The sequence below is a fragment of the Perognathus longimembris genome, chromosome 22 (assembly GCF_023159225.1).
Source record: "Perognathus longimembris pacificus isolate PPM17 chromosome 22, ASM2315922v1, whole genome shotgun sequence".
Taxonomy (NCBI): domain Eukaryota; kingdom Metazoa; phylum Chordata; class Mammalia; order Rodentia; family Heteromyidae; genus Perognathus; species Perognathus longimembris.
In genome coordinates this window covers 9,577,787-9,597,598 of record NC_063182.1, presented here as the reverse complement: position 1 = coordinate 9,597,598, position 19,812 = coordinate 9,577,787, and the positions used below count along the sequence as shown (strand labels likewise).

The window sequence follows — 19,812 nt, the reverse complement described above, 5'->3', positions numbered from 1 at the left end:
TCTCATTAGAAAATCACAGTTTCCCTAACCTTTCAGTCAGGCCATAGATGCCATGTGAGGAATGTCACCTTGTCATTTGTGATCTCAGCCATGTCCCTTTATTTTCATCACACAGAATTTGGCATTACTTTAAAATACCTTCTGATTTTACAGACACAGTTTGAGGACAAAATATTTGTCATGTAAAAATTAAAGATACTATGCAATAACAAAGGCAATAAAATCCCATTCTATCAGGTTTGGACAATTTTCTTTTTTTTTCAAATTTTTATTATCAAACTGATGTACAGAGAGGTTACAGTTTCATATGTTAGGCATTGGATACATTTAGGATTGTTGTTTTTTTTTTATTAATTGGACATGAATTTTTTTACAAGGTGTTGTGCATAGAGGGTGCAGTTACATAGTAGGGCAGTGTGTACATTTCTTATGATATCTTACGACCTGTTTTTCTATCCCTTGTCTAGGTCAGGTTGACATATATGCAATATACAATGTATCAAGAACATATACAGTATTCACAGACTTGGTCTCTACTGTCTCTCCGTCTCCCTTTGTTAACAGTCATATATCAGGGAGATCATGCCCCTTTGTTTTCTGTGTTCTAGGCTTGTCTCACTCAACATTATTTGTTCGAGTTCTGACCATTTCCCTGCGAATAACAGTATTTCACCATTCCTAATCGCTATGTAGTATTCCATTGTGTATAAGTACCATATTTTTTGGATCCATTCGTCTGTGGAGGGGCATCTGGGTTGTTTCCATATTTTAGCTATTGTGAATTGTGCCGCGATAAACATGGAAGTACAAATGCCTTTTTGATATCTTGGATTTTGCTGTTTAGGATAGATGCCTAGGAGTGGTATGGCTGGGTCATAAGGTAGGTCTATATTGAGCTTTTTGAGAAACCTCCATACTGTTCTCCAAAGTGGTTGTACTAATTTGCACTCCCACCAGCAATGGAGAAGGGTTCCTCTTTACCCACAGCCCCTCCAGCATTTGTTGTTTCCTGAGTTCAGAGTATAGGCCATTCTAACTGGGGTGAGGTGGTATCTCAGGGTTGTTTTTATTTGCATTTCCTTTACTAGCAGGGATGTTGAGCATTTCCTCATATGTTTCTTTGCCGTTTTTTTTTTTTTTTTTTTTTTTTGGCCAGTCCTGGGCCTTGGACTCAGGGCCTGAGCACTGTCCCTGGCTTCTTCCCGCTCAAGGCTAGCACTCTGCCACTTGAGCCACAGCGCCATTTCTGGCCGTTTTCTGTATATGTGGTGCTGGGGAATCGAACCTAGGGCCTCGTGTATCCGAGGCAGGCACTCTTGCCACTAGGCTATATCCCCAGCCCTCTTTGCCGTTTTTATATCTTCTCTTGTGAAGTCTCTCTTTAGCTCTTTTGCCCATTTCCTAATAGGTTTATTGGGCTTGGAGGGGCTTAGTTTTTTGAGTTCTCTGTAGATGACCGATATCAGGCCTTTGTCTGTTGCTGTGCTGGTAAATATCCTTTCCCATATCGTTGGCTGTCTTTCTATTTTGGTGGCTATGTCCTTAGCTGTGCAGAAACTTTTTAATTTGTAGTAGTCCCATTTGTCGAGTCTTTCCCCTATTTGTTGTGCCCCTGGGACTCTGTTCAGGAAGCTCCTTCCTGTGCCTATAAGTTCTAGTGTCTTTCCTACTCTGTCCTTCAGTAGTTTCAAGGATTCAGGTCTGATATTGAGGTCCTTGATCCATTTTGAGTTGATCTTGGTGCATGGTGATAGGCTTGGGTCTACTTTGAGTTTTCTGCATATGGCTGCCCAGTTCTCCCAGCACCAGTAGTTGAAGAGGCTATGTTTATTCCATTGTATGTCTTTAGCTCCTTTGTCGAATATCAGTTGGCTGTAAGAGTGCGGTTTTATTTCTGGGTCTTCAGTTCTAATCCATTGGTCTTCCGATCTGTTTTTATACCAATACCATGCTGTTTTTGTTATGATGGCCTTGTAGTAGAGCTTGAAGTCAGGTATTGTGATACCTCCTGCACTGCTTTTTTTGCCTAGAATTGCTTTGGCTATTCTAGGTTTTTTGCTGTTCCATATGAATTTATGGATTGGTTTCTCTATTTCAGTGAAGAATGTGGCTGGGATTTTGATAGGTATTGCATTGAATTTGTATAACAATTTGGGCAATATGGCCATTTTCACTATATTGATTCTGCCTACCCATGAGCATGGGAGGTCTTTCCATCTCCTTGTGTCTTCTTTGATTTCCCTTATTAGATTTTTGTAGTTTTCATTGAATAGGTCCGTCACGTCCTTGGTTAAGTTGATCCCTAGGTACTTTATTCTTTTTTTGGCTACTGTAAATGGAATTGTTTCCATAATTTCCTTTTCTGTTTGTCTATTGCTGGTGTACAGAAAAGCTGCTGACTTTTGTGGGTTGATTTTGTATCCTGCTATTTTGCCAAATTGGTTTATTAGGTGTAGGAGTTTGGGTACTGAGTTTTTTGGGTCCATCAGATATAAGATCATGTCGTCTGCGAATAGGGATAACTTGATTTCTTCCTTGCCGATGTGGATCCCTTTGATGTCCTCCTCTTGCCTTATTGCTATGGCTAGGGATTCCAGCACTATGTTGAACAGAAGTGGGGAGAGTGGGCATCCTTGTCTTGTTCCTGAGTTTAGGGGGAATGATTTAAGTTTCTCTCCATTTAATATGATATTAGCAGTTGGTCTGTTGTATATGGCTTTTATTGTTTTGAGGAATGTTCCATCTATTCCTGTTCTCTCCAAAGCTTTTAATAGGTATGGATGTTGTATTTTGTCAAAGGCTTTTTGGGCATCGACTGAGATAACAATGTGATTCTTGATTTTAGTTCTGTTTATGTGGTGAATTACGTTGATTGATTTACGGATGTTGAACCATCCTTGTGACTGAGGGATGAAGCCTACTTGGTCATGATGTATGATTTTCTTGATCAGTTTCTGGATCCTATTAGCTAATATTTTATTGAGGAGCTTTGCATCTGTGTTCATTAGTGATATTGGTCTGTAGTTCTCTTTTTTTGTTGGATCTTTGCCTGGTTTGGGAATGAGTATGATATTAGCTTCGTAGAATGAGATTGGGATTTCTCCCTCCGTTTCTATTTCGCGGAAGAGTTTGAGGAGTATTGGAATTAGCTCCTCACTAAAGGTTTTGTAGAATTCGTTGGTGAATCCATCTGGGCCTGGACTTTTCTTAGTAGGGAGGTTGTTGATTACCTCCTGTATCTCACCGTAAGTTAGTGGTTTATTTAGTTGATTTCTTTCTTCTTGGTTCAGTTTGGGCAGTTTGTACTTCTCTAAGAATTGATCCATTTCTGTAAAATTATTGTTTTTTGCTGAGTAGAGGTTTTGGAAATAGCTCCTTATGATTGTTTGAATATCGTGTGTACTTGTTGTAATTTTTCCTGTGGAGTCCCTGATTTTACGAATATGAGTCTCTTCTCTTCTTTTTTTTTGTAAGTCTTGCAAGGGGTCTGTCAATTTTGTTTATTTTCTCAAAGAACCAGCTTTTAGTCTTATTTATTTGTTGAATGGTCTTTCTATTTTCAATCAGATTTATCTCTTCTTTAATCTTTGTGATCTCTCCCCTCCTAGTCGTTTTAGATTCTGTCATTTCTTGTTTCTCCAGTTGTTTTAGTTTCATCGTGAGGGTATTCACCTGTTCTGCTTCCATTCTTTTAATGTGGGTGCTGAGTGCAATGATCTTGCCCCTCAGTACTGCCTTAGCTGTGTCCCATAGGTTTCTTTGTGATGTGTTTTCTTTGTCATTGTGGCTTATGAATTCGTTGATTTCATCTTTAATTTGATCTGTGGCCCAAGTGTTGGATAGCAGCGTGGGGTTTAGCCTCCAAGAGTGTGTATAGGCTCTGTGGTATCCTTTGTTGTTGAGGGTTACCTTTAATCCACTGTGATCAGATATAATACATGGGATGACGTCAATACTTTTGTATTTGCTGAGGTTCTTTGTGTGGGCTATGACGTGGTCTATTTTGGAATATGATCCATGGGCTGCTGAAAAGAAGGTGTATTGGGTCTCTGTAGGGTGAAAGGTTCTATATAGGTCTGTTAGATCCATTTGGGAAATGGTGTTATTTAGGTCCTCAGCTCCCTTACTAATCCTCTGGGTGTTGGATCTGTCTCTTGGAGAGATAGGAGTATTAAAGTCACCCACTATGATTGTGTTTGCGTCTATCTTGCTCTGTAATTCTTTGAGAATTTGCTTGACATATGTCGGGCCTCTTTTGTTTGGTGAGTATACATTTATCACCGTGATTTCTTGATTCTGGATTTTTCCTTGTATTAATATGTAGTGTCCTTCTTTGTCTTTTTGAGTGGACTTTAAAGAGAAGTCCAGCTTGTCTGAGATCAGGATGGCTACACCTGCCGTTTTGGTGGATGCATTTGCTTGGTAGATCTTGCTCCATCCTTTCACTCGAAGCCTGTTTTTGTCCCTTGCTGTAAGGTGGGTCTCTTGTAGACAGCAGATGTCAACTTTTTGTTTGCGAATCCATTCTGCCAGTCTGCTCCTCTTTATCGGGGAGTTTAAACCATTTATATTTAAAGAGATCAAGGATAAGGGTGTTTTTTCTCCTTCCATTTTCTTGGTGGGCTGTTTTTTCTTCTTTTTTTTTTTTTCTTGTCTTTAGTGAGCTTGTGTTTCTGCTGGACTTTGGCTATTGAAGTTTCTTTCTGATTCTGTCTGTGTGTCTTTTACGATCTCTGTTGGGTGGGGTTCCCCTCTTAATATTCGCCGTAGGGCTGGTTTTTTATTCACATACTCCTTTAGCTCCTCTTTGGTGTGGAAAGATCTGGTTCTCCCTTCGAATGTGAACTCCAATTTCACTGGATATTTGATCCGAGGGTGTAAATTGTTATTCTGGAGTACTTGGATGGTGTTCTTCCACTCACTTCGAGCTTGGTAAGTTTGTGTGGATAAGTCGGATGTTATTCGAATCCTCTTCCCATTGAAAAAAGTTTCCTTCTTCGCTTTGGCTGAATTCAGAATTTTCTCTTTAATCTTGAGGTCTGTAGTCTTATATATTATGTGCCTTGGGGTGGCTTTCCTGGGGTCTGGCCTGCCAGGTGTCCTATAGACTTCGGTTACCTGGATGGGGTCCCCTGTGAGATTGGGGAAGTTTTCTGCAATAACTTTATTGAGAACATGATTAAGCCCTCTGCTCTGATATTCGGCTCCTTCTTCTATTCCAATTATGCGCAGATTATATCTCTTGTCTTTGTTCATTAGTTCCTGGATTAGTCTTCCCTGAAGCTTCACCTTTTCTTGGAGTGTGGTCATTTTCTGGTTGTTGTCAGCTGCTTCATCGTCCAGGCGAGAGATTCTGGATTCTATATGGTCTACTCTTTGTGTTATGGTTTCAATTGCGGAGTTTATGGATGTCAGAGAGCTATTTATGGTTGTCATATCAGCTCTGATCGTGGAGATTTCTTCCTTTAAAGAGTTGTATTTAAAATCTATTTTTTCATGCATTTCAATTCTCAGGATGTGGAGATTTTCTTTAAAGGCAGCTTGCATTGTATCCATTTTTGCTTCCATTTCTTTAAAGCAGGCTTGCATTGTACCCAGTTTTGCTTCCATTTCTTTCTTGGCTTCCTGGGTGTCCTTCCAGATTTCCGCTCTAAATTCCTGGAATTGTTTTCTGATTTCATTTCTGACGCTTTCGATCATTCCTGTTAACATGGCCTCATTTGCTTTTTTAGTCTCCATCTCCTCTTCAGTCGTGCTGCTTTTTGGAGCTGGCGAGTTGGCTTGCCCTTTGATGAACTGAGTTACGTTTCTTTGTGATTTGCGCATCTGGAGATCTGGATGGCTTCTCAGGTTTGGTTTGTAGCTCTTCCCTCCCTCCTGTGTAGACGTGTCTACGGCAGCAGGTGCTGCCGCTGTGGCCCCGCCCACCAGTGCAGGGTACACGCCTACCAGAGCGGGCGTTGTCGCCGGGGGTCCCGCCCTCCTGTGCGCTGTGCGTCCACTGCAACAGGCACTTCGGCGGGATATGCCTCCCAGAGCAAGTCCTGGGTTGTTGGGTTGTGCTTGCGCCCTCCCACGAGTCTGTTGGGGGGGGGGCGGTATGTGTGGGGTCCAGTGGGATGGACTGTCCGGGTGTGGCTTGGCACCTTCAAACCTCACCTCTGCTGTGAGTGGGGGATGTGATCAGGCTCAGGTGACCCTGCTGGGCTGGTATTGCCCACCAGCGCCTGTGGTTTTAGTTGTAAGAGTCTGCGAGGTCCAGGCGCCTCGGGTGGGGTTTGCACAACCGGCCCTCTCCCGGCCCCTGTTGGGAAGGGGGCGGGGCCGGTTCTGCCAGTTCAGGAACCTGTGGGGTGTTGGTGCTGCTGGGCCCTTCCCCTCAGGTTTGGACAATTTTCAAACCCTTACTCTCTTAGCCATCTTTCCATTGTACCACAGAGTCACCTTCTTGGTCATCTTTCTACATGAATGATGCTCAAACTTCAGGATCCATGGTATCAGTTGCAAGTGTTTTGGGGCGAGTTCCTGGGCCCTTAGATTTAATTCCACAGCTCTAGAAGTTCTCAAAGTGATTCAGATCCAAATGGCTCATGATCAGCTCTCACTGCTAACCTCTAATACTATTCCTGGAGCTGCCAGTAACAGGGGAGCATTAGGTAATATAGAAGGTTCTGGGTTCCATCCCAGCATTTTCTCTCTCTTTTTTTTTTAAAGTATTGGAGTTAAAACAACAACAACAAAAACGTCTTTTTCCCCAAGTCCTGGGGCCTGAGTTGTCCCTAAATTTTTTTCTCTAGTCTAGTACTGTACCACTTGAGCCTCAGCTCCACTTTTGGATTCTTCTGGTGGTTAACTGCAGATAAGATTCTCATGGACTCTTCTGCCAGGCTGGGCTTTGCACCACAATCCTCAGGTCTCAGCCTCTTGAGTACTTAGGATTACAGGTGTAAGCCACCAAGGCCCAGCTACAGTCCTTAGGTTTGCATTAGCTTCTTCTTACAAGCTCATTATTTCTCTCTAGGGAGAGCTACCACTGGTAGCCAGTCGCTTTTGCAAGCACATGTCTCCAGCTATCATCCCTTCTTTAGTTCAATCTGAAAATTCTTGAAGAGCCCAAAGTGTCTGGCTTTCCCTCCTGGTGGTCAAAGAGCCAGCACTCATGGGCCCACGCGGCCAGAATGGAATGGGGCTTTTCCTCAGCAAAGATGATTGCTGCAAATCAGAAGTGAGAGCAAAGAAAAACAAGATGTCCTTCACCCTCTGAACCGTGAGCCAAGCAAGCCAATGAAATAGCAACCATGGGCTCCACTGTGAAGGTCTTGGTTGTTTTTTGTTTTTGTTTTTTAGCTGACAATGACCTATATGCCCTGCTATCTGTTTTCAAAGAAAAATGCCCTATATTTCTTCTTTTCAAGGAGTGCTGAGTACATTGATCTTAAGTTCCTTCAAGTTGGCCTCTAAATTATTTTACTATGGTTCAATGTCAGGCAATCTATCAGATTGTGAAAGTGGAAGTACTTAATGAAAAATATTTGAAATAAATTCAGAACTGTACTAACATTTAATTTATACTTCCAAATAAAAGCTTTTCTTACATTTCTATTCACTAATATGATTTACTGTATTATTCTTCTCCAGAACTCAGAGCGATGAGACCTTTTTCCTCTTGTTACAAATAGTTCTCCATTTGAATGTGACCCAGAGTTTCCATTTCCCCCATAAATTACATATTTATAGCACACAGGAATAGCAAATATTGTGTGTCTCTAAATGTACTGCTTTGGGCCAACCCCAGTGGCTCACACCTATAATCCTAGCTACTCAGAAGGCTATGATCTGAGGATCCCAGTTCGAAGCCAGCTCAAGACTCTTATCTCCAATTAGCCACCAAAGAGCTGAAAGCAGAGTTGTGGCTCAAGTGATAAAGCATTAGCCTTGAGTGAAAAAGCTCAGGGACAGCACCCAAGCCCTAAGTTCAAGCCCCAGTAAAGGCACAGAAAGGAAAAAAAGAAAGGAAGGCGGGAGAGAGGGAGGGAGGGAGGGAGGGGAGAGAAGGAAGAAATGTACCCACTGCCTTACGTATGAAACTGTAACCCCTCTGTACATCACTTTGACAATGAATAATTATTCAGAAAAAAAATTCATCAGTCAACGTTATCCCTGGGTTACCCTTAACCCAGGGTTCTCTTGACAGCCCATGTATGTGAACTAAGAAACAAGTAAGTTGATATTTTGTTTCTTCATATTGCTAAATGCTTTCACAGGGATTGTGTATTATTCAAGAATAAATTCCTTTGTCCTGTAAAAAAAAAAAAAAGGAGGGAAGGAGAGAAGGAAGGAAGGGAGGGAAGGAGGGAGGGAGGGAGGGAGGAAGGAAGGAAGGAAGGAAGGAAGGAAGGAAGGAAGGAAGGAAGGAAGGAAGGACAAACGGAACTATGTTTAAAACATAGAGAAAATGACCCTGATGATGTAGCTAGCGCAGAGCAAGGACACTAGAACGCTTGTTCTGAACCTCAGTTCCTGGTCCTGCCTACTCAAACAGAAGCCTACTGTTGTCTCTGTGTTCTGGGGTGGGAAGGGACTGTGGGGACCTATGGGGAGAGAAGGTGGCTGAAAAAACAGGCATTGACAGCATGATTGTTGGAAAAGCTGGGGTAAGTCTCTTCTTCCTTTCTGTTTCTTCTGCTCATTTCTGTAGATCAGCATAATATGAAATTATTATAAACACTGATGGCCAGATGCAGGTAGTTAGTTAGGAGGCTGAGATCTGAGGATCACAGTTCAAAGTCAGCCTAAGCAGAAAAGTCTGGAAGACTCTTATTTCTAATTAACCAACAAAAAGTTACAAGTGGAGTTGTGGCTCAAGTGGTAGAGCACCAGCCTTGAACCGAAAAGCTAAGGGTCAGTGCCCTGGTCCAGAGTTCAAGCCCAACATCAGCACAAAATAATAATGACAAATAATAACAAAAAAATAGAGAAAGAATTGATTAAGGTAACACACATAAACTCCCACCACCATGGCTTTTCATATGGAGTCATCAATAAGTGATTCTTTGTGTTCCTGAGGGGGTTATAAAGCAAGACAAAGGTGTCTTCTATTCCCTGTAGCCTTCTTTCCTTCCTAATTTACCCTTTTGGAAGCTGAGCACAGCTAAATTCTCTACTTGGGAAATGGGGTATCTTTCCAGCATGGAGTCAAGGGTCTGTCAGGTATCACTTCAGGAAGTCACATTATCGGCTTCCAACATCTTAGCTCATGTAAAGGAAAAATCAACAACCAAGGCTTAACTGCAAATGCTAACAGTGCTCCCACAGCCTTTAACAGTTCTCTAATACTTAGCTCCGGTTCCAGTGCCCTGAGAGCTGGGTCAGCTGATACAGCTTAGAGACAAACAGTCCGCTAGAATAAGGCCCGGATACTCTGGGTCAGGCTGTCCTCCCAGTCATCAGCCTAGCGCCTTCCAGGGTTTTGGTATATTCGTGAACACACACATCCCACACAAGGCACTGTTTTAGGGGACTGCGGTCTACTTCTGGCCTACTCCAATCTACACTCCAATTGCAAGATGGAAGAATTCTCAGCTGCTGTTTATAAATAATTCATCATACTTCCCAGCTCCTCTGTCTTGGGTACTCGGCAGGCATTTTATGCAATTCATTTGGCTTCATCCTCATAACCACCCAGCAGACCTAGGAACTATTAATACCTCCATTCTATAGACACAGCCTATAGAAACAAAGCCAAATAACGTATGAAGATCTGGGATGATTAGTGACTTGCCTAATATTCCACCATCACGAAGTTTTCCTCATTACTAAGGAAACCTAGCATAGGGCCTGAGGTAGGTTTGAACCAGCTCACCACTGTTCTATAGACAAAGCTACAAAACTCAGTCTAAGCTAAAAAACCTGTTACAAATATTTCCATTCCTTCCTCTTTTTTTTTCCAGTCTTGGGGCTTGAACTCAGGATCTGAGCACTGTCCCTGGCTTCTTTTTGCTCAAGGCTAGCACTCCACCACTTGAGCCACAGCGTCACTCTGGCCTTTTCTGTTTATGTGGTGCTGAGGAATCAAGCCCAGGGCTTCATGCATGCTAGTCAAGCACTCTACCACTAAGCCACATTCCCAGCCCAAGTATTCCCATTTCACAAACAGAAGTGGCGAAAGGGAAGCTGAGCCCAAGGCCTGGAGCCTGTGCCAAGTGCCATCACAGGGACTTCCCTGTGGCTGGGCAGCTCTCAGCCCATCCCGCTTCCGAATTCTCCCAGGAACCCAGACTGAAAATGTATGTGTTACAAGACTCCCCTTTCCTCTAGTCCAGCCTCTGGCAACCACCATCCTATCTTGTGACTTCTCTTGGGACCTCATGCAATGTTTCAGTTTGGTTTTGGTGGGGGCAAGGGGAGAGGTGTACCAGGGATTGAACCCAAGATATGTTCATCCATGCCCTACACTTTCAGACATGTTCTTAATATTGAGCTTCCCATGCTGCCAAGTCGTTTCTGACACCCACACCTTGTGTCTGGCTTTATAGAGGCAGAGAGGGAGGATATGTAAAATGTGAGATCTGATTCCTGCCACTGAGCTGGTAAGGCAGGGCCAGGTTCTACTAAGCAATTGTTAGGAGCCTGACAACAGAATTTCGGGTGAAGGAGAGATCCTTAGAAAACTGTGTGCTGTGTGGGGTTTTCCTAAGGGTGGGGACTCAAAGGATGAGTAAGTCTGGTTGGTCAGAAAGGAAGATTTTACTGGGTCATTCCAACTTGACCCAACTAAAGCCACAAAAGGCAACCTGGAATTCTGCAAGCTGCTCTGGAGACAACACGAAAACCCTAGATCTGTGACTCCAGCGTCTGCTTGACCCCCCTCCCTCCAAGCGACCTTCACACAGGTAATTGGGTTTGTTTTTTTTCTCCCACATCCAAAAGAAAAAAAAAATGATGTTCTTTCTAAGGATCTCAGAAAATAGGTGTATTGTGCAAGTGTGTCCTTTTCCTTTGGCAAAATGTGCTTTTGTACAAACTTTGGAAACTTCTATGGAATATCCCACCTCCCAAGGTCAGGTCTGGTCGACCCCGGGTTTTAGTTGGAGAGATGGCTTCCGGAGCTGCAGTGAAGCCGGCAGATGCCCAGTCGAGCCTATCCCAGTCCTGGAGCCAGTTCTCTCCATGCAGGCTCTGCTCTCTCCGTCCAAGAGACTTCCTGGAAGACCTGCCATTCATATTTGCTTCACCTTTTCTCCAGATGTCTAAACCATAAGCATCCTTTGGAACAGAAGAAACGCGGTAAACTTAATAGTTAACCTTCCCGTTGCCAAATTATCCCTTTTGAAGTTTTTAATTCTGAAACCATTCATGGTATGGGAAAGGGAAACTCCATTAAGTGGGGTTTGCAACTTTATAGTGCGGGGAGGGGGGGCGGGAATCAGATTAAAATGTAAGGGGCTGGGTTTCCAGAAGTGTAGCTCACTCATTAAACGTATGCTTGGAATGCACACGGCCCTGGGTTTGATTATTAGCCTCCCCCTCCCCAAAATAAATAAATTACTTGAATCAAAGCGGGTGAAATGGCTTGCACTTACAGTGTGCAGTACGTTCTTGTTCCAAGGGAACTGCACTCGGCTGCTCACTGTCAGGGGACTGGCTGGCCCGTGACCTCGCGGGCACACGCTGCCTGCCAGCCCGCTGGTCACGTGGTCTGTGTTGGCCAATGAGGCGTGAGCGGAGCGGTCGGCAGGATGCTCCAAGCGCAGCCCCGAGCTCGGCCGGCCGCTTCCCGACGACAAGTATTCGGCTTGGACCCGGCCATGATGCGAGTCCCGGCATCCCTTCGGGAGCCAGTAACACGAGTCAGGACGCCAGCCAGCACCAGCACACCGGTGAGCACGCCTCGGAAAGCTGGCTCTTTCCGCCTAGATGTGGAAACTAAGGAAAGCGTGGGACCCGAGCCGCTGGCCTTCGCCCTGGGAGCCGCGGAGGCGCCGGCGTCGCCACCCGAGCGTCGCCTGCGTCCCGGCGGCGCGCCCTGAGCAGCCCTGCGCGCTCCCGTCAGCGAGCCGCGCGGGCCGTGGCTGGGGCGGGGGGGTGGGGGGCGCAGCCGTCGCCGTGTGACGTCACCGGCCTCGGCCCTGAGCGGGGGCGCGCCGCGCTCGCAGCTCGGGACGCGGGCCTTCAGGTCTCGGAAGGTTAACGCGAAGCGGTGCGAAGCGCCGCGGTCGCCTTGTAAGCATCCCCAAACCATCGCGTCCCTTTGTTTTGTTTCATGGTGACACACGGGGCTCTCGGCCGCCGCCCCCCCCCCTCGCGCCCGGACCGCGCGTCCCCGCCCCACTCCGCAGCCCGGACGCGGGAATTGAGGGTTGTGTCTTGAAGCGGGAAGCCGAGGTTTCCCACCGCGCCAAGATGTCTGCGTGCGGGGAGCCTGGAGGGGGTGCGGGAACCCAGCCCCGCGGGCCGCCCGGGGCGATGGAGGGCGTAGCGGTGAGCGGGGGACCCGCCGCGGCGACTCCGCTGGAGCGTGGAGGAGGGGGGCGTGGCGGGCCGGGCCGGGCTCCAGCGCGGGGTGCCTCGGCGGGGACGCGGGTGGGCCGGGCCGGGCCGGGCTCCAGCGCGGGGTGCCTCGGCGGGGACGCGGGGTGGGCCGGGCCGGGCCGGGCTCCAGCGCGGGGTGCCTCGGCGGGGACGCGGGGTGGGCCGGGCCGGGCCGGGCTCCAGCGCGGGGTGCCCCGGCGGGGACGCGGGGACCCCCCTCCCAGGCTGCGCGGTGCCCGCGATCGGGCGCCCCGCGCCTGTTCTTTGGTGCGCAGATGCGGTCCCGGGGCGCCCCGCCTCCGCCCCTTCCCCGCCGGGACCCCTCCACAGATTCCCCTTTGGTCTCGAAGCCCGCGCGCCCAGTTCGCTCTCCCAGAGCCAAGCCCTCTCCCTGCGGCCGGGCCCCGCGCCCTGCGCTGAGCTCCTTCTCTTGGTGGTACTTTGTAGGCGTTTTCCTAGCCAGAGGCCAGACTGAGGCTCAGATCCCCGCTCTCCCCTCCCCCAGGGTGCTCGAACAAAAGGATCCCGGGACCCTCCCCAAAACCCGGCGGGGCGAGGTTTTCCCTCTCCTTGGAGGAAGCACAGAGTGCGGGCCGCGGGTGGGACTCCGCCTTCCCGCAGCTAGGGTAGAAATCGCCTAATAAATCGACATCAATGGGGGGGGGGGGGCTTGTGAAACCGTGATTTGAGACCCCGGGTCCAGAGTCCAGGAATCCAACGTTAGAGCTCGCTATTCTCCCCCCTATGCCAAGTAAAGAGGCCTGGGGAAGGGCCGTGTACTTGCAGGCAGCGCTTCGGGGTAGTCCCAGCTGTCTTGGGGGACAGACAGGAGGTGCTGCACGTTTGAACAGACAGGGCATCCCTGGCACAGGTTGGGCATGGTTGAACACTGCCCGAGACCTTGTTTTTGGAGGGGTTTGGGAAGAGTAACTGTGACGCCCCCTGGTCAGGATAAACAAGTCCCCCTCGCCCCACTGTTACTTTGGGTTCCTAGTTTTAAAGTTGATTGGAAAGTGAGTGCAGCCCTAAATATCTCTGTTCTAAGAGCGCAGGCGCAAAGTGAGAGGAGAGAGGCGCCAGCTTCCATCAGCCCTAGAGAATGCATCTCGTCGGTTGCTTCTTACAATTCTTTCTGTATTTTTTATATATTACTTATTACTAGTAAACATTTTTGTGGGGGAGGGGCAAAATAGCTTGAAGCAACTGACAAAGAAAGTACAAGACGTTGTGCAAAGGAAAAAATACATGAGTCCAAACTTAGTTAATCCTCAATTTTAAAAATGTTTTGAAGTGAGGCACCTGTAATCCTAGATACTCAGTTTAGATCTGAAGATCTCCATTCAAAGCCTATCAGTCAGCCAGCCAGCCTAGGCTGACAGATACCTGAGACTCAAATCTCAGGAACTAGAGGCATGCAAGGCTTAAGTGACAGAACCAACTTGGGGGGAGGGGGTAGGTAGCCAGTCCTTGAAGACCAGAGATCAAGCCCCAGTACCAGAAACAATAGAAAGAAACGTGAGTTACAAGACCTTTAAAAGGACAACTTTAAATTTCTCTTAATTCACCTTAAACATTTCTACAAATGCATGAAATGGATCCCACTTTTTTTTTTTTTTAGAGATCAGGTGTATTTGAAATAAAAGTCCATTCTAGGGTAGAATACTCTGCAATTTTATTTTATTTTCTTCTTTTTTTTTTTTTTGCCAGTCCTAGGGCTTGAACTCGGGGCCTGAGTACTGTTCCAGGCTTCTTTTTGCTCAAGGCTAGCACTCTACCACTTGAGCCACAGTGCTACTTCCAGTTTTTTCTATATATGTGGTGCTGAGGAATCAAACCCAGGGTTTCATGTATATGAGGCAAGCACTTTACCACTAGGCCATATTCCCAGCCCCAATTTTCATTTTTGAAATGCATTAAGAGAGAGAATTTTGCTCCCTTTTCTCTAATGGTAAGAATAGGTAAGAGTTTGCCCTGTAACAGGGAATATCTCTGTTTTAGTCCAGTAAATTTTTTAGAGCCTTATATAAATAACTCTTTTCTAAATGCTTTCATACTTAACCCTCTAGTCCCCAGCCTAGATGTTTTTACTTTTGAACCCCGTGCAAGCCTTGAGGCCCATGATTCCAGACTCTAATTCCAGAACTAATAGGTTAACAGAGATAGACAGGTGTTAGGTAAATGAGTTGTGGTCTCCTTGGCACTTCAGATGTCAAGGTGAATTATTTGTTTCAATTATTCTGCTTTGGTTTAAGTCACTCATTGATGAAGTTGGTGAAAATGCATTTGAGTGTTTCCACGTAAACACTAAATTTTATATTAGTGTTAATTTCTCAAGTAAAATCCAATCTCAGTCAACACATACTTTAGTGTTCTGCCTAGTTAATCCAACTAGAGTGAAACAGCTGTAATTTATTTATTTTCTTTGTTAGGACATTGCCTGGTTCTTTGGAAGTTACCCTTTCTGGTATGTTTTCTGTGTATGAGCCTATTAAACAATAAAATAAATTTCTGTGGGTGGCTTATAAGATGACTATATTGATAGAGAGATGTATTAAATTAATATGGATCTGAAGTAAAAGTCTACTTCAGAGCAGAATACTTTATATAATTTTCATTTTAAAAAATGTATTGAGGGCTGGGAATATGGCCTAGTGGCAGAGCGCTTGCCTTGTATACATGAAGCCCTGGGTTCAATTCCTCAGCACCACAGATATAGAAAAAGCCAGAAGTGGTACTGTGGCTCAAGTGGAAGAGTGCTAGCCTTGAGCAGAAAGAAGCCAGGGACAGTGCTCAGACCCTGAGTCCAAGTCCCAGGACTGGCAAAAAAAAAAAAAAAATAACTTTTTTTAATGTCTGACAGGGCTGGCAGTATAGCCCAGTGGCAGAGCACTTGCCTAGCACGTATGGGAACTAGGGTCAGTCCCCAACATTATAACAAATCAATCATAGAGATAAGGGTTTCTCTGCCCTTTAGCTAATGGTAGAAAGAGTTAAGTTTAATAACAGGTGCTGGCAGCTCATCTTGTAACTCTAGCTACTCAGAAGGCTGAGATCTGAGGATCTTGGTTGGAAGCCAGCCAGTCAAACAAACCCATGAGACTCTTATCTCCAACTAACCAGCAAAAAGCTGGTCCCATAAGACCTTTGTGCCAGGAAGCTACACCATTTCCTCCCCTTCTCCAGAGTGGACATGGTGTGATGGAATCCACTCTCATAAAGGAATACTGAGCTGACCTCTCCCAAATGTATCAGAATTACTGTTGGAAACATCTCTTTCCCTACCAGGTGGTGAGGTTCTCAAAGCAGACACTGGTGATCGTGTTGGGAATGCTTGGCCACAGGCACCTATGAGACTCTGAAGTAGGCATGCAGTTGGGTGGAATAAATGGATGAAAGCAAAATAATCACATCCATGGACACCTTTGGGGTAGTTTGAAAAACGTTCAAGAAAAATTAAGGCAGTGAGTGGGTATTGCGGTACGTGCCTGTAATCCAGCTACTTGGCAGGTCAAAGTAGGAAAGTTGCAGTCTGAGGTCTGTAATCTTCTACATAATAGATAGTTCAGCTAGTTTTAATTTTAACGGAAACTACTAGAAGGCTTGGTCACATTTTTCACTGGGAATATGCGAGTGTGCCTTCTTGCCTTCCATTTCAGCTTCAGCTTGGCTTTGCTTAGTGGGAGGAGAAAAAATGAATTTTTAATTATAGCATTTTCCTGAATAAAAGTGGTGTGTGTCTTGCCACCCCTTTTTCTGGCCATTGCGGTGCTTCCTAAGTTATCTTGCCCATGGCTCTAGAGGGCAGCTTGTCTTCTTCCTATCCGTTCGTGAGAGCTCGTGGTGTGTTCTGGGTTTCTCCGGCTCAGCACTCTGCAGTTCCATGAACTCAGGGGCTTGCAGAGCCCGGCAGGCCATGAGGGCAGTGGCCATGGACTGGAGATAGGGAATTTGCGTGCGGTGGAGGCCTGAGAAGATGAGGCAGGTGTGTACCGTGCTGCCTTCCATCGGTGAGGCCTCCAACAGAGAAGGGCGGCCAGGCAGAGCGCGCTCCTCTGCCGTCCTCAGGGGGGCAGCACTGCACCGGCCCACAGTCCTGGTGAGCTAGCCCTTAAGATCAAAGGATGAAGACATCAAACTCAGTGCTTGTCACTGTGTCCACCTTGACTCCATAACAGATGGCATTCCCATTTTAAAACTGAGGATTTAAAAGAGACCCAGAGACATCTCACAGAGAGACATCAGCAATGACTCTCAGACTTAGGCACAGGATAGAGAATCTGTCCTGCACATTTTAAGCCCTAGCTGGTGCTCTACCACTTGACCCATGCCTCCAGCCAGGCTCTTTTGTAGTTATTTTGGAGGCTAACTTTGACCTGTGACCCTCCAGATCGTAGCTTTTGGGGTAACTAAAATGACAGGTATGAGCTACCAGCAAAAAAAAAAAAAAAAAAATCTTTCTAGAAGGAGGTCAATAGCCTCTCATCCCACCTGCTCGTAGGTTTTTCACTTCAGCAATGTAACAAATCTGTGGAAAAATATAGATCTCAATTTCTAGAGACCTTTCACTTACCATGACTAACCATATTTAAGTCAATACTTGTATATCAGAAGATACATTAATAGCCATTTTTATGTCAGAAGAACTCTATGCCTGGGTGCTTTCCCTGAGCTTTTTTTTTTTTCTCTCAAGGCTGGCTCTCAACCACTTGAGCCAAAACTCCATTCCAGGTTTTTGGAGGGTTATTGGAGTCTCAGAGACTTTCCCCGCCCCAGATGGCTTCAGAGATCCTTAAATCTCAGCCTCCTGAGTAGCTAGGATTGCAGGCATGAGCCACCTGCATGTGGAAAGGCTCCCCCCCCCCCCGTGATTCATTTTCTTTTTAAATGTAGAATGTCTGTTAAATGGCATGCCTGATAAGTGAACTTGCTATGGGAAAAACAAATTAGGCTGAGAAAATCATAATGCATTTGTAACAAGACTATTAGCAGTTGAATTCAAAGCTTACTCTCAATACTGTTACTCCTGCAGCTCATTTTTCCTGGGCCCATCTTTGTCTTAAGTCAATCCCAGCGGCTTTTAACCAGAGAGGTTCTAGAACTTGATCACAGCCTCTGCTGTTGGCTCAGAATCGACTGGCCAGAGCTGGCATTACTAGCTGTCTGAGCCTGGTCCCCCAATTGGTCTTATATTCTTTTTTTTTTTTTTTGAGGCAAGTTTGTCTAGAGTCCTACATTTGGTTTCTCGTGGACTTATTGCCCCTTTTGTAAATAGATTATTGCAGTGGTGAGTTCTCTTCGTAATGGAGAAGACTAGGCAATGACCCTTTTCACATTAGTTCCTTTAACTCAAATGCTTGTTAGACAAAGCAATACACTATTCGTTTTCTTTTCCTTCTTTCCTTGGAAGCATTGAGCAAGCTCTCTATCTTCCAGATATATTAGAGGGGCTGCTTAGTTGGATCAAGCAACAAAGACCACTGATGCTTTATGTCTTCCGGGCCTGGGTAAGGTGCAGAAGTCAGGCAATGGTGGCTCGTGCCTGTAATCCCACCTAATGGGGGGCTGAAATCTAAGGATCCCAGGGAAGTCTCCAAGAGACCCTTATCCACAGTTCACCGGCCAAAAGCGGGAAGTGAAGCTGTGGCTCAAGTGATAGAGCAGACACACACACACACACACACACACACACACACACACACACACACACACACACACACACACACACACACACACACACACACACACACACACACACACACACACACACACACACACACACACACACACACACACACACACACACACACACACACACACACACACACACACACACACACACACGGGGAGGGGGGAGGCAGGCAGACAGAGAGCCCTGCACCTGTGTATTCCTGGTGTCTGTCCACGGCTGCTTGGTTTTTACTGGAGTGTCGGTGGTCCGCTGACCGGTTGGTTACCCGAGCTGTGTGTATCCAACGGAAGTGATTGATGATTCCTCCTCCATCCCCACCCCTCGCCCGCAGCAGATCCCGAGGAAGGAATGAGGAGTGAGGAGCAGGCGGTGATCATGGAGGAGAGCGAGGGGCCGGACGACGAGGCAGCGCAGGGCGGCCCGTGCCCCGGGCTGGCGCCGGCTCCTCCGGGCCACCTCGGGGCTCCGTACTCCGAGGCCTGGGGCTACTTCCACCTGGCCCCCGCGCGCCCCGGGCAGCCCTCGGGCCGCTGGGCCACCTGCCGGCTGTGCGGGGAGCAGGTGGGCCACGGCCCGGGCCTGCAGGCGGGGACGCCTGCGCTGTGGAGGCACCTGAGGAGCGCGCACCGGCGGGAGCTGGAGAAGAGCGGCGCCCGGAGCTCGCCGCCCGGGGCCGCCGAGGGCGACTGGGCGCGCCTGCTGGAGCAGATGGGCGCCCTGGCCGTGCGCGGCAGCCGGCGCGAGCGCGAGCTGGAGCGGCGCGAGGCGGCCGTGGAGCGGGCCGAGCGGGCCCTGGAGCAGCGGCGGCGCGCGCTGCAGGACGACGAACGCGCCCTGGAGCAGCGGCGGCGCGCGCTGCAGGACGACGAACGCGCCCTGGAGCGCCGGGGGCGCGCGCTGCTGGCGGAGCGGGAGCTGCTGCAGGCGCGGCTGCTGGAGCAGAGTCGCCACGAGGGCGCCCCGGCGTGTGCCAGCGGGCCGCCCCTGCCGCTCAAAGACGAACCGGAAGGAGACGGGGCCATCCTCACCAAGGTCCTGCTGTGAGGGCGTGGCCGCGGCCACCGACCCCGCCCTCGCTCCCGCACCGAGCCGCCCACGGGCCCGCCGCGGTGCGCGGCCCTTCGGAGGACCAGAGCGCCGGACGGACGGCGCCGCGGGGAAGCCCATGCCCCCGTGTCGGGGCTCAGGGGGCAGGTGACCGGAACCTTCTCCGGGGCGCGCCGGGACGGCCCCCAGCCTCCCTCCGCTGGCTTCTTTCGCGGGTTCAGACCCAAGGGCAGGTGTAGCGCATCTCCCCTCCCTCTCCTCCCAAGCAAAATATGGCCCCGTTGCTCCTGTCACGAAGAAGAGCAGCTCCCTCCCCGTCCTCAGACCTCAGGATCCGAGCAGATCTCCCCGCCCTTCCTCTCCTCGTCCTCCCCAGCGCGGCTTGCGCTGCGCTGCCCGCCCAGGACCAGCTTCCTCCATGGTTTGCTCCTGCACCGCAGGTCACCCTCCTGAGCAGTATTAGACTTTCCAGGCCACCACAGCCCCTGAAAGAGAAAATAGGAACTTTCCCCCACCTTCCCCTCCCCCATCCTCTCTTTCATTGG

The 19,812-nt window shown here is 47.8% G+C and overlaps 1 protein-coding gene and 1 non-coding gene across 6 annotated transcripts; both read left to right on the top strand.

The window, feature by feature from the left end:
• The first annotated feature begins 1,923 nt into the window (after positions 1-1,923).
• Positions 1,924-19,315, top strand: Zbed3 (zinc finger BED-type containing 3). Of its 5 annotated transcripts, none has more exons than XM_048331192.1 (3): positions 1,924-1,931; positions 12,421-12,480; positions 18,552-19,315. In XM_048331192.1, exon 3 carries the CDS (start codon positions 18,569-18,571, stop codon positions 19,262-19,264), a length of 696 nt encoding a protein of 231 aa, XP_048187149.1. In that variant the 5' UTR covers positions 1,924-1,931; positions 12,421-12,480; positions 18,552-18,568; the 3' UTR covers positions 19,265-19,315. The 5 variants fall into 5 exon arrangements, with proteins under 5 accessions (XP_048187149.1, XP_048187151.1, XP_048187152.1 ...); XM_048331194.1 differs by having other exon boundaries at positions 1,927-1,931; positions 18,555-19,315; XM_048331195.1 differs by lacking the exons at positions 1,924-1,931; positions 12,421-12,480 and adding an exon at positions 11,766-11,879.
• LOC125340261 lies at positions 16,490-16,625 on the top strand. Its single transcript, XR_007208737.1, has one exon. It is a non-coding gene; the product is annotated as a small nucleolar RNA SNORA47 (small nucleolar RNA).
• Positions 19,316-19,812: the final 497 nt, after the last annotated feature.

Excerpts from the sequence above, each read along its gene's own strand:
- Zbed3 (XM_048331192.1), top strand. The coding sequence starts at position 18,569 with ATGAGGAGTGAGGAGCAGGCGGTGATCATGGAGGAGAGCGAGGGGCCG.